Genomic DNA, 12,499 nt, shown 5'->3' on the forward strand with positions numbered 1-12,499 from the left:
TTCAATCGTCTTATATCTGTGGTCATAAAGGTGGTGTTTAATTTATTTAATTTAATATATATATATATATATAATGCATTGTATGTGCGACCACTATTGTGCATTACAAATTAACATCACAATACTACGTAGATTAATACATAACCAAATATCCCTTTACTCCGGTTACATTTATTACTAACTCTCAATTAATCTATCTTGATTATTTTCTAACCGCTTTCTATACTTTATCAACTATTTTATTTCTTCTTGTTAATCTGCGAAATTCATGCATGGACGCTTCCTTGTATGGTGATTAATTGTTCATGAGGTAAGTTGCACTTTCACTGTTTTAGTTATTCGTTGAACTAGCTCGTTTCACATTCAAACAGTAATTGGAGCACTTGTAATAAACTTCTTTTCTTTTTAGGTTTCCGCCATATGTGTTGTTCGATGAACAGTGCAATGCTTCCACAGTATTGTTATAACATTTAGTACTGTTGTATTTTGCATTAAGGCAATTGAAGTTAATTGGTTCATTTAATTTTCAGCTGGCTGTTGTACATGGTGTTTCGCAAACAGAGATCCATAACCTATTTTGCACGTAAACCTTCTCGTATGATGATTACTTGTTCACAAGGTAACTTTCACTTTCACTCTTTTAATTTTATTGAATCAACACGTTGTATATTCAAACAATAATTGGAGTACACATGATAATTTTCCTTTTTTTTTTTTCTTTTTTAGGTTTTCGCTATCTGTATTATTCGACGAACAGTGTCACACTTCCTTTTGATTTATCCACAATATAGTTATAACACTTAGTAACCTCGTATTTTGCACTGAGACAATTGAGACTAATTTATTCACTTATTTTAGGTAGCTGTCGTACATTATGTTCCACGAACAACGATCCATAACCTATACTTGCACGTACACTTTCTTGTATGTTGATCACTTGTTCACAAGGTAACTTTCACTAGTTAATTGTTCATTGAGTTAACACGTTTTATATTTAAGCAATAATTGAAACACATATAATAATTTTCCCTTTTTCCTTTTAGGTGTTCGATATCTGTATTATTCGACGAACAGCACTACAACATACACTACTGCACTACGTTGCCCACTGAAATCACTTTATTCATTGTTTATTTCGATTATGCGCTAGTTTTAGCTTGTTTAAGTGCACTGTTCGCGGAATCCCTTTACTTCAATCTTGACGTTTTGGTTCTGCAGGATTTCTAGCACTTTATATGGTCCAGTATATTGATCGGAGAATTTTCCTTTACTGGGTTCTTTTAGTAAATATATCGAATCTCCTACTTTAAAATCATGGGGGTTGATTCGTCGGTCGTAATATTCTTTTGATCTTAGTTTGGATTTTATTAAATTTTCTCTTGCCATTCGTTGTACGGTGTTAATTTTATCGAACAGGTCTTCGAGATATTCTGCGTATGTTGGTTCCATGTTCTCTTCGATTATTACTTCACCAGTAGGTTCTCTGGCTAAATGTCCAAAAACTAATTCGTGCGGGGAGAATTTCGTTCCTTCGCGTACAGAGGTATTATAAGAAAACATAGCTAATTCTACCCATTCGTCCCAATTTCTGGAATTTTCAATGTATAATTTGAGATATTCAATCAGTACGTGGTGAGATCTTTCGATTGAACCGTTACTTTGTGGATGATAAGCCGTCGTGGTGTATTGTTTGATGCGGAATCTCTTTGCTACTTTCTTCATTTGTGAGGATGTAAAGTTCGTTCCTTGATCAGTGAGAATAGCTCTCGGTGATCCGAAACGACAAATAAATCGCTTTACAAAAGCGTCCGCTATCTCGGCTGAAGAGATTCCTCCTAGTGGAATCCCAATTGAGTATTTTGTTAATAAATCTTGGATGGTTAATATATATTCATTTCCCTTTTGAGTTTTTGGTAATGGTCCTACAATATCCATACTAATTTTATCGAATGCTTTACCTGGTGTGTCTGTAAGTACCATTGGTTGTTTTGCTTTTATTCTTGTGAGTTTCTTTAATTGACATTCCTTACATGTTCTTACGTAATCTTAAATTTCCTTTTTCATATTTTCCCAATAGTAGTGTTGTCGTATTCTTTGATAAGTTTTGGTAATTCCTTTGTGTCCTGCTACGCTTGATTCATGTTTTTCTCGTATTATGTTGTTCCGCGCTTCCACAGGTGGAGTAATTACTTCTCCAGTGCAAATGGTGATGGATAAGGTTTTTTCCATAAATATTTCCTTTAATTTTCTGATTGTATATCGCCAGGGTATTTCCTCCAAGTTTCCTTTGCTAATGCTAAACGAAGTTAACTGTTTTTCATTTACTACGTCTAATAGAGATCTTAGCGAGTTTAATAAATTGTCTGGTGTTATTGGAATATTTCTATTTTCCTTTATCGGTAGGGATACAATGTATTTTCCGGAATCGTAATTCAATCTTGCTTTTTCTAACATTAAATCTTCATAACGAGGCAATTTTCCCGTTTCCTTCATTTCTAAGGCTCCTTTATCTATCGGTTTGCCGTGTATATCTATAAATACTACTTTATGGTCACTTACTCTTGCAATTGAGTCTCGGGTTTCCGAAATTTTTAGTTCCGCAATTATCGTAGGTCTCGTGTCCTTTTCTTGTTGTTGAATTAGTTCTGGAACTACAGTGGAGGTTTCTTTTTCGCTTGTCGTGTCCGTGTCTTCCTTTTCTCGATTGGTTATTTCTCTGTCTGTACTTACGTTGATTTCTGTTAGTGCTTGGTCTAAATATTTTATGGAGGTTTCTTCTATTGTAAAATGTTTTCGGGTAAAACCCTTTCCTTGGTTTTTGGAATCACTGGGTTGAGGCAAGACGCGTGGTTTGGCTTCGAATACGGGAGAGTCTTCCGTTGACGTGTCTATTTCGAATCTTTTTGGGACAGGATAGCGAATCGGTGAGACTTCCTCTCTCTTTCTGATTGGTAAACAAACTTCTGGAGGGTTCCTAGATAATGCGTCTGCGTTTGCGTTCGCTCTGCCTTCTTTGTATACAATATCAAATTCAAAGTCCGATAATTTTAATTTCCATTTCCAAATTCTAGAAGTAGGATCTTTGATAGAATGCATCCACACTAAAGGTTTATGATCGGTTACGATAGTAAACTTTCTTCCGTAAAGATACGGTCGGAAGTGCATTGCGCTGTAAACAATTGCCAGACACTCCTTTTCTATGGTAGTGTCTCGTCGATTCGGGGTAATTTCACGTTCCGCACGCAAGGTGAGAAATTCGTACTTAAATTTTGATTGTTATTAGAAAATTTATTGAACACTGACAGAGTAAAAATACAGAATGGTCAAACAGCACAGAAAAGAATGTTCTTACAACGACTCGAGAGGTACTTTTTTATATCAAGGACCCGGCTCCTGTGGAGGGGCTATCGCTGGATGCCGGTCACATAGGGTTTGTATTACTGCTTAGCCATCATTTTGCTGACCAAGGTATGTGAGGCATAACCATCCTTTCGTTGCGTTCTCACGACCACCGTGACATTCCCCCCTCCTTAGCTTCGCTTTGCTCCGCTAAAGCGTAAGGCTCTGGTGGGGCTTCTAAGTTGAATGATCCCCTCATCTTCGTCTTCGGTGATATTTTGGAAGGTGACCGTCCTTGGTACTGTTGATGTTTGATCGATCCTGTTTACGCGAGCGGTAGGGCAGAGTATTTTGATACGTACATTTTTAGGAAATGATCGGCGTAGACATTCGAAAAGTTTACATTTATACATTACATATATTGTTCCTAGTCCTAGGGCTATGATTCCTAATATTTGTAGTGTGGATATGCCATATTCCTTCAATGAATTTATGCGTCGCTCAAATTGCAGGGTACTGATTTGTGTTTGTAATGTGTCGAGGTTGGCTTTATATTGGTTAAAATTGTGAGTTACTTTTGGAGCTGTTTCTAATATTTTCTCTAATATTGGAACATCTGTTTCTTCGAAGCTGTATATGCTATTCTTAAATTTGATTTCGTAAGAGATATTTTTATGTGATCCTCCTATTTTCATAATATTATGATCGTATGTGATTATGCACCCGGTTTTACTGCTAATTAAGCTTGGTTGTCTAATTTCTAGGATTTTATGTGTCTTACATAACACGTCGATTTGTACATTTTTCGCAGGAATAATAATATAACGGTTTTCCGTCTGCAAAGGTACGAACGTCAATTCTTCCAGCTTGAAGACAGCAGTCGGGCAAGTTTTGACCGTCTGTCGATTAGTAATTAATTCTGATCTGCATTCAGGTGAATTGATTCTATTGTGACTCGGTTGAGTTCTTTTACAAATGTGGATGATTGCCGTTCGTTTACAATATTTGTTTAAGTAGTGACTATCGACAAAGGTGTATTGTTCTGAGTCGGTTAGTATCAAATCAGTTTATATTACAGGCGCAATGAATACAGAGTTTTGTTTGGAAGGTATCGGGTAAATTTTAGTTATTTTCCATTCATTGTTTTCCAAAAGCGGCACAGTTATTGTATATATAAGTTTGTTATCTCTTATCCATACCTTTAGTTTGCTTAGATCTAGAATTAGTTGAAAGTTTTGAACTGATGGTTCGATATGGTTAGTCATAAAGTTTTGTCTCGTTATTTGGTCAAGTGTTTTTAAGAATTGTTCGGGTTCTATAACTTGTGGGTTTATGATTCCTTGTTTCCCTAACATAACAGTGTTAAAAATTTCGTCGATGTTTATATGGAGTTCTGATATGGTAGATTCGGTTTGAATTAATAGGGAGACTAATATTTCGTTTTTTTCATTGTGGTTTTCAATCTTGTGTATATCGTTGGCTAAGTTTTCAAGTTGATTTGTTTTGGTATTGTCTAGCACGCGTTTGATGAGTGCGGTTTTGTTACTAAGAATTGTTTTTATTTTATTGTTGGAATCAAATAATGTATCGATGTTCTTGTTAATGAGTTCTAAATCGTTTTCGTCGAGAGTTCCGAATAAAGTTTTGGATACTGAGCCTATGACATTGAGCAATCCGCGTTTGCTTTTATAAAGCAATAATAATTTGAGTTGCCGAGTCAGGTTTTGAAGATTTCTGTACTTAAATTTTAGGCTGCTTATTTCTGGTATGTAAGCGCAAGGTGGTTTACATTGACGGTCTATTAAATCTATTACGCTTTGTAATCTATTAACTTGGTCAATTGGATCGTTAAGGCCTACTATAAGGGTGATATCTATTTGTTCGTTGTACAGATAGCAATTGTCAATGTGTTCCAGGAATATGTTGGCGTAATTCAATGGTTTTACTTCTAGATCGCTTCTAATGTACTCGAGTGTTATGATGATCCATATTATGGTCTTCTTCCTGAAAGGTAGGGTTTTAGCCTGTTACCGTGGATTCTTTGCGTGTGACCGTTGGAATATTCGATAAGATAGGTGGGTGGATTGGATGAGAGGATTTCTGCAGGTCCTAGCCATTCGTGGTCTAGCTTGTTAGTTTTGTGATCGTTATGTACCCATACTTTATCTTTTACTCGGAATATCGTCTGTGTTTTAATAATTTTTCGCATTTGATCCCTCTGGTATCGCTTTTTGTTAGATTCGGTAACTCGTCTTGCTTTAGCTATATAGGCGTTGTGTCGATTTTTCCAGAGGTTAAACAATTGTTCTCTGGTTAGGCTAGGAGTGGTTGATATTGAGGATGGCATGTTAGCTTGTCGTCCAAATGTTAGTTCGAATGGGGTATGTCCGGTCGTCTCGTGTACTGAAGTATTATATCCCATGCATATTAATTTTAAGTTTTCATCCCAGTCGTTCTGTCGGTCGGTCGTACAAGTTCGAATAAGGTCCTTTACTACGGCATGTTTTCGTTCAAGGGATCCGTTAGATTGTGGATGGAAAGAAGTGGTTTTTATGTGTCGGATTTTGAAAGCCCTTTCAAATGTGTCCATCAATTTACATACGAAATTTCGTCCCATGTCCGTCAGAATACTTTTTGGTGCGGAAAATATGTACACATAGTGATCCAAAAGTTCGTTAATGATTGAGTTGGCTGTTTGGTCTTTTAAGGGTATGAGGATGAGATATTTGGTTAATTGATCTTGGATAGACAGGATAAACTGATTGCCCCGTTTGGTTTTTGTGAGAGGTCCGAATATGTCCATTGCGATTTTGTCATTAGGATTAAGCGGTGTGTCAGTTATCATAGGTTGTTCCTTGGCCCTGATACGATTTAGCTTTTCTCGTTGGCAGGTTTCGCAGTTTTGTATGAATTCTGTAACGTCTTGTTCTAGGTTTGTCCAGTGATGGTGCTCTTGTATTCGTTTCACGGTGCGGTGTATACCTAAGTGTCCTACTAATTCGTTATGATTTTCGCGTAGTATCGTTTGTTTTTGTTCGTTATCGTAGTCTACTGGCGGATCTTGTCCAAATATTAATTTAATTTGAGGGAATCTAGTTGTTAGAAACCTTAGCATGAGTTGAACATTTACCTTTTCTAACGTGCTGAAGCTATTGTCGTTTATTCCTATTTGTAAGCGTCCGGTTCGGTGTTTAATAAAGTGTTTGGTTAATTGACGCAACCAATGCTGTTCGTTAAAGTCTCCCAGTTCGGTCTTTGTAATTTGTTTAAAGCGTGGTCTGTTAGGTTTTTGAGTTATCGGAGCTGGGGTGATATTGATTTTCCAGTCTATATACTCGTCATAATAGTCCGGGTTTTCTACATTGGGTTGGATTTCTTCATTAGTGATAGGATACAATCGGGATAGAGCATCTGCAGCTGTATTTTCTTTTCCTTTTTTGTATTCGATTTCATAATCGTACTCCTCGAGTCTCAAACGCCATCGCATGAGTCTCGATGAGGGGTCTTTAACATTCTTTAACCATTTCAAGGCTTAATGATCGCTTTGAATTTTAAATTTTCTACCAAGTAGGTATTGTCTTAGTCTTTTGATTGACCATACTATTGCTAATAACTCTTTCTCGGTTGTGGAATAATTCTTTTCAGGAGGGTTCAAAGTTCGGGATATATAACAGCATGGATGTCCGTCTTGGGAGAGTATTGCTCTTAACCCTTCGTTACTTGCGTCTGTTGTTAATGTGAATGTTTTGTCAAAGTCTGGATATTGTAGTACAGGGGCTTCGCAGAGTTTTTGTTTTAGTGTGTCAAATGCAAGTTGTTGTCTATCGGTCCAGTAGAATGGAGTGTCCTTTTTTGTGAGATCTGTCAATGGTTTTGCGATTTTAGAAAAATTACGTATAAATTTTCTATAGTATCCAACGAGTCCTAAGAATGACTTTATGTGGGTCGCGGTCTTTGGTGTTTTAAAGTCTTTCACGGCTTGAATCTTTTTGGGATTAGGTTTTACTCCTTCCTTTGTTACTACGTGTCCTAAGTATTCTAATTCCGGTTTCAAAAATTCGCATTTGTCCGGTTGTATTTTTAATCCTAAATTTTGTAGTCTGTCTAGTATAATGGCTAGATTTCGGTTATGTTCTTGGATGGTGCTCCCGAATATTATAATGTCATCCAGGTATACGAAACAGTTATTTCCTATTAACCCCCGTAGCGCGGTATCCATCATACGTTGAAACGTCGCCGGTGCGTTTTTAAGGCCGAAGGGCATGCGATTATAGTGGAAGTGACCTTGTGGGGTTGAGAATGCAGTATATTTTTTGGAATTTTGCTCCATAGGTATCTGGTGAAATCCTGACGAGAGGTCTAGGGCCGAGAAAAATTTAGCTTTGCCTAAGTGCTCGAGTATTTCGTCCGAATTTGGTAAAGGATACGCGTCTTGGTCTGTTTGCTGTTAGACAAACAAATCATAGTGTTTGTCTAACATGTCGTTGATTTGAGTCTCGATTTCCTTTTTATGACATTCGGGCGGTCTATAAGATTTGATGTTTATAGGTTTGTCTGTCTTGAGTGTGATTGTATGTTCTGTCAAGTTGGTACATGGTAATGAGTCTGTTTCCATATTAAAAACGTCTAAGTAATTGATGAGGATTTTCTGAAGGGGTTCTCGAAGTTCTGGATCAATATGTTTGGTACGTATTATTTGTGCGAATTTATTAATTTGGCTTAGTTTATCGGGTTTCTCTATTTCGTTTGTAATGTGACAGATTTGCTTACCAGTGTTGATGAAACATACTGTTGTGGGCTTTGCTTCGATGTATTGGGCTGAGATTAGAGTTTCGCCTGGTTTTATTTTGCTATCGGTTTCCTGGAATGGTAATATAATTTCGTCTAAGGTTAGTTTATTGTTAGTGACGCTGTATTGATACTTTGTAAGGAATGGGAGTCCGATTATTCCATCTTCGATTAGGGGAAAGTTGTTAGGGACTACGTAGAATTGATGATTTTTCTTGAGCATGGTTAAATTGCAAATTTTGTTAGTGGTATGTTTGTCACTTCCCATTAGGAAGGTTTTTGGGTTAGAAGTTTGGACGTTTAGTGAGGCTTTTTCTTTTATAAGGTTGATTCCTGCTCCGGTATCGATGAGGAATCTGGCTCTTCCTCCGTCTCTTCGTTGCAGTACGATTGATAGTAATCTTCCGGTGGTGGTGCAGTTAACTCGAGGTAAGCTTCCTCTGGGTTCTCCGTTGTTTGGTTTACTCGAGGTGGAATCTTTCCTTGGCTGGCGAATGGAAAATTTCGAGAGTAGCATTTTTCGGCTGTGTGTCCAATTCGTAAACACTTTGGACACTTCGGTTTCATGCGGTCGTCTAATGGTCTGCTAGGTAGCTGAGCAGAAGTTTGTGGCTGTGAATCGGTAGTAGTTCGCTTGGATACTAATGTAATGTTGTGAGATTGATTCTTTGGGCGGTTGGCAACACGATTTGCTTCTCGTAACCATTGTTCTCTATCAGCTGCTAGTTGTTGGGCAAGGTTCAGGTTCTTTGGATCGCTAGATACCACCATCTGTCCTATCTCGTATCGTAAGTTGAGCAAATATGTTTTAAGTGCTTCGCGTTCTTCAATATCTATAGCTACGCGTCTTTCTGTTGGTGTGCGGTTTTCGTTTTGGACTGCATAATTTAATTCGTTTAGCTGTTGTCGGAATCTGGAGTTAAAAGATTGTACACTTTCTGTTGCCCCTTGTTTTAAATTCTTTAATTTGTCCCTACAGTTGCTAATAGTTGTTGGTGTTAATACGTGTTGTCTTAAGCATGAATATAAGTCTTCGAACGAGTTGATTTTTAGATATCGTATGTTTCGTTTCGCGTTGTCGGTAATCTTTTCGATCAGTATGAGATCTAATAATAGCTCTCTGTCACTTGCCTTGCACCTAGCTCTTGCTTTGCGGACCGATAAGATGAAATCTTCAACGCCTACGTCATCTTGACCACGTAGTGTCTCGACAGTTCGTATGGCCTTATCTGCCTCGAGCCCTCGATCTTCGTTGTAGTTGTTTATTGGTTTAATCGCGGCGCGGCTAGATGCGGCTCGTGGTCTTTGTGACGTGTTCGGTCCGTCAGTTTCGTCATCCGTTACGTTATCAGCAGCGGTTTCTAAATGGGCGTTTATTTGCGACTGGTCAGTCTCGGTGTCGTATTTTATTTCCATGGTTTTTGTAAGATAGCGTATTTCTTTAGAGCGATTTCTATCGCTAGTTTCCGCAAATTCTTTTATGTTTTTAATGTTTTGATCGGTGCTGTTTCTAAAGCTTCTAAACTCGTGAGTTAGGCTTTCAAATTGTTCAATCAGGGTAGCGATTAGTTCGTTTTGTTTAGCGGTACTCTTGTCAGTTTCTATTACTGCTTAGCCATCATTTTGCTGACCAAGGTATGTGAGGCATAACCATCCTTTCGTTGCGTTCTCACGACCACCGTGACAGTAGAGTAGTTTTGTTCGGCGGAATTTAATAGTCTTGAGGCATACGCAATCGGCAAATCCTTTCCGATTGGCCCTTGACTCAGTACACCGCTTATTGCATATCCTGATGCGTCTGTGGTAAGGTTAAAAGGTTTAGAAAAGTCTGGATATTGTAGAATGGGTTTCGTCATTAACGCTGTTTTTAAATTATTGAATGCATCTTCTTGATTTTCCGTCCATTTGAAGGGAGTATCTTTCTTTAATAGTTGTGTCAATGGTTTCGCGACCTTGGAGAAATCGGGTATAAATCTTCTGTAATATCCTGCTAGTCCCAGAAATTGTTTGATATTTTTCGCCTTCTTTGGTCGTGGAAATTTTGATACGGCTTCGACCTTTTTTGGATCGGGTTTCACGCCATCCTCACTAATTATATGTCCCAAATAATTCACCTCATGCCGTAAAAATTCACACTTATCGGGTTGTAATCATAATTTGGCTGTCCTCGGTCTTTCCATTAATTTATTAAATTTAATTTCGTGTTCCTGGAGAGATCTGGAATAAATCACTATGTCATCCAGATAGACGAATAGTTCTATTCCTTGCAGACCCGATAATACCGAGTTCATTAAACGTTGAAATGTTGCTGGGGCATTTTTTAATCCAAAGGGCATTCTTTTGAATTGAAAATGTCCGTATGGTGTCGAAAATGCCGTTTTGTGGGCGTCCTCTTGCGACATACGGATCTGGTGAAAGCCTGATGCTAAGTCAAACGTGGAAAAATATTTTGCAGTTCCTAATTGATCCAATATTTCTGTGATGTTGGGTAATGGGAAGGCATCGCCAATCGTTTTATCGTTCAATTTTCTATAATCGATAACTAATCTCCAGCGTTTATTTCCTTGCGAATCGGGTTTTTTGGGCACAATCCATAACGGGGAGTTATATGGAGATATTGATGGTTCCACTAGGTCCGTATCTAGCAATTCTTGAATCTTTCGATTTATCTCTTCTCGATGTATTGGCGGATATCGATACTGTTTGGTATTAATTGGTATATTATCTGTGGTAATTATTCTATGTTCCAGAACTTCAGTTGCCTCCAATGTATCTCTTGGAATATGAAATCTATCTTGATTGTTACGAATCAATCTTTTTTACATTTTCCTTTTCTTCTTCGTTCAAGTGTTCGAGTCGTAGTAACTCATTTATTTTTTCGTATCTACTTTCCTTCGATTTTAAAACTGTATTACACGCTGTCCTAGGAAGCGGGGAGGGATTTTCAAATTGCTTAATTACCATCGTCGGTGTTGTAAATTCGTAATCTCTTGAAGTAGTATTTATTACTCTTATATAGCCTTTTCCTTTATGATTCCTCACAACTGCATTTCCGAAATAGATTCCCTTGCTCGGCTCGATTCTTGGAATAAATCCCTCTTTTATCTCTGGATTAGCGATATTAATTGAACACGTTATTGAACTTCGCTTCGGTATAATTATTTTCTCCTTAGTGTCGAAGGGAATATAAATATTTCCCCATTTGATATGTTTTTCTTCATAATCTAAACGAGCTTTACAACCTGCAAAAAATTCGGATCCTAAGATTCCGTCTTGATCGATTAGTAATGAATCATCGACTACGTGAAAAATAACCGGATGACCCGCGACCTGTATTACCGTCTGCCCTAGGGAGACCAGGCTCGTTGCCGTAATTCCTCGCACTTCAATTGATTCTTTCTCGTCGATGATGGCTGAATCGGGTAAAGCAGGTTTCTTGATAATATTGATTTCCGATCCAGAGTCTAACAATAAACTCGTCTTGGTTTTTAGATTTGGGGAAACTATTCGTGCAGTTGGGGTCGTTGGAGAATCGTTAAATTTTACTGAAATAATTCGGAGAGGTCGCCTTCCGAATCTGAATTCAACTCTTGATGATTTTCCTTCGCCGGTTGCTTGTGCTTCGCTCTTTCCCTTTTGTCTTGAGATTCTGGATTCTCTGTCTGTGGCCTTGTTTGGTTGTGGGATGACTCCCCCACAGTATTTAGTGGCTGTTCGTTCGATCTTATAGTCGGCATTGCGTTCGCTCCGTCTCTCGTTATGGGTGGTGGAGTTGATCTCGCGTGGGTGGCTGCTCTCGTCCTGTTTGTTGCCGTCGGCGCCGGTCGTCTGATTGCCGCTTGTACTCTCGGGCGATTCGGCGTATCGTTCCCTCGTGGCTCGCCCCATTCTCCCGAAGGACGTGTTTGGTTTCCCGACGGTCTCGAAGCGTAGGGTACGATTAATCCGGCGTCTACTCGGGCTTTAAATTTGTAACAGTCCTTCACTAAATGTCCGGGTTTTTTACAATAGTTACACATGATATTTTGTCTATTAGTATTCGGAAAATTCTGCGATGGAGGTACTGATCTTCGATCTTGGCGGTTGTTTCTGATATTGTTATTAGTGTTCGAGGGACGTGCGTTATCGCGTCTGTAATAGTTCGAGGGTGTCGGTCGATGGGGTCGCGTTCTGTCGGTTATTTGTCTCAATTCGTGTGTTGCTTTAACGGCTTGACGATACGCATCTTCTAAAGTATGGTACCCTGCTATTTTTACTCGTACATATACCTCGTTCGGAAGTCCTTTAACGAAAGCTTCTCTCGTTTCCCAATCTATAGTATCTTGTACGTCGGGGGATATGATGCCGTAGTCGCCTCTTTCTCCGTCCATTA

The 12,499-nt window shown here is 38.4% G+C and overlaps 2 protein-coding genes across 2 annotated transcripts; both read right to left on the reverse strand.

Annotated features, from left to right (window-relative positions):
- Positions 1 to 3,442: 3,442 nt before the first annotated feature.
- On the reverse strand, positions 3,443 to 4,402 carry LOC117215939. Its single transcript, XM_033462496.1, has one exon. The coding sequence runs from the start codon at positions 4,032 to 4,034 to the stop codon at positions 3,531 to 3,533; it is 504 nt and encodes a 167-aa protein (XP_033318387.1). The 5' UTR covers positions 4,035 to 4,402; the 3' UTR covers positions 3,443 to 3,530.
- A 3,988-nt stretch (positions 4,403 to 8,390) lies between these two features.
- On the reverse strand, positions 8,391 to 9,556 carry LOC117215940. Its single transcript, XM_033462497.1, has one exon. It carries the CDS (start codon positions 9,541 to 9,543, stop codon positions 8,446 to 8,448), a length of 1,098 nt encoding a protein of 365 aa, XP_033318388.1. The 5' UTR covers positions 9,544 to 9,556; the 3' UTR covers positions 8,391 to 8,445.
- Between the last annotated feature and the right edge of the window lie 2,943 nt (positions 9,557 to 12,499).

This window comes from Bombus bifarius, unplaced genomic scaffold (genome assembly GCF_011952205.1).
Source record: "Bombus bifarius isolate JDL3187 unplaced genomic scaffold, Bbif_JDL3187 scf7180000009881_frag, whole genome shotgun sequence".
NCBI lineage: Eukaryota > Metazoa > Arthropoda > Insecta > Hymenoptera > Apidae > Bombus > Bombus bifarius.

Coding starts and splice junctions, on each gene's coding strand:
- LOC117215939 (XM_033462496.1), bottom strand. CDS start 4,034: ATGAAAATAGGAGGATCACATAAAAATATCTCTTACGAAATCAAATTT.
- LOC117215940 (XM_033462497.1), bottom strand. CDS start 9,543: ATGGAAATAAAATACGACACCGAGACTGACCAGTCGCAAATAAACGCC.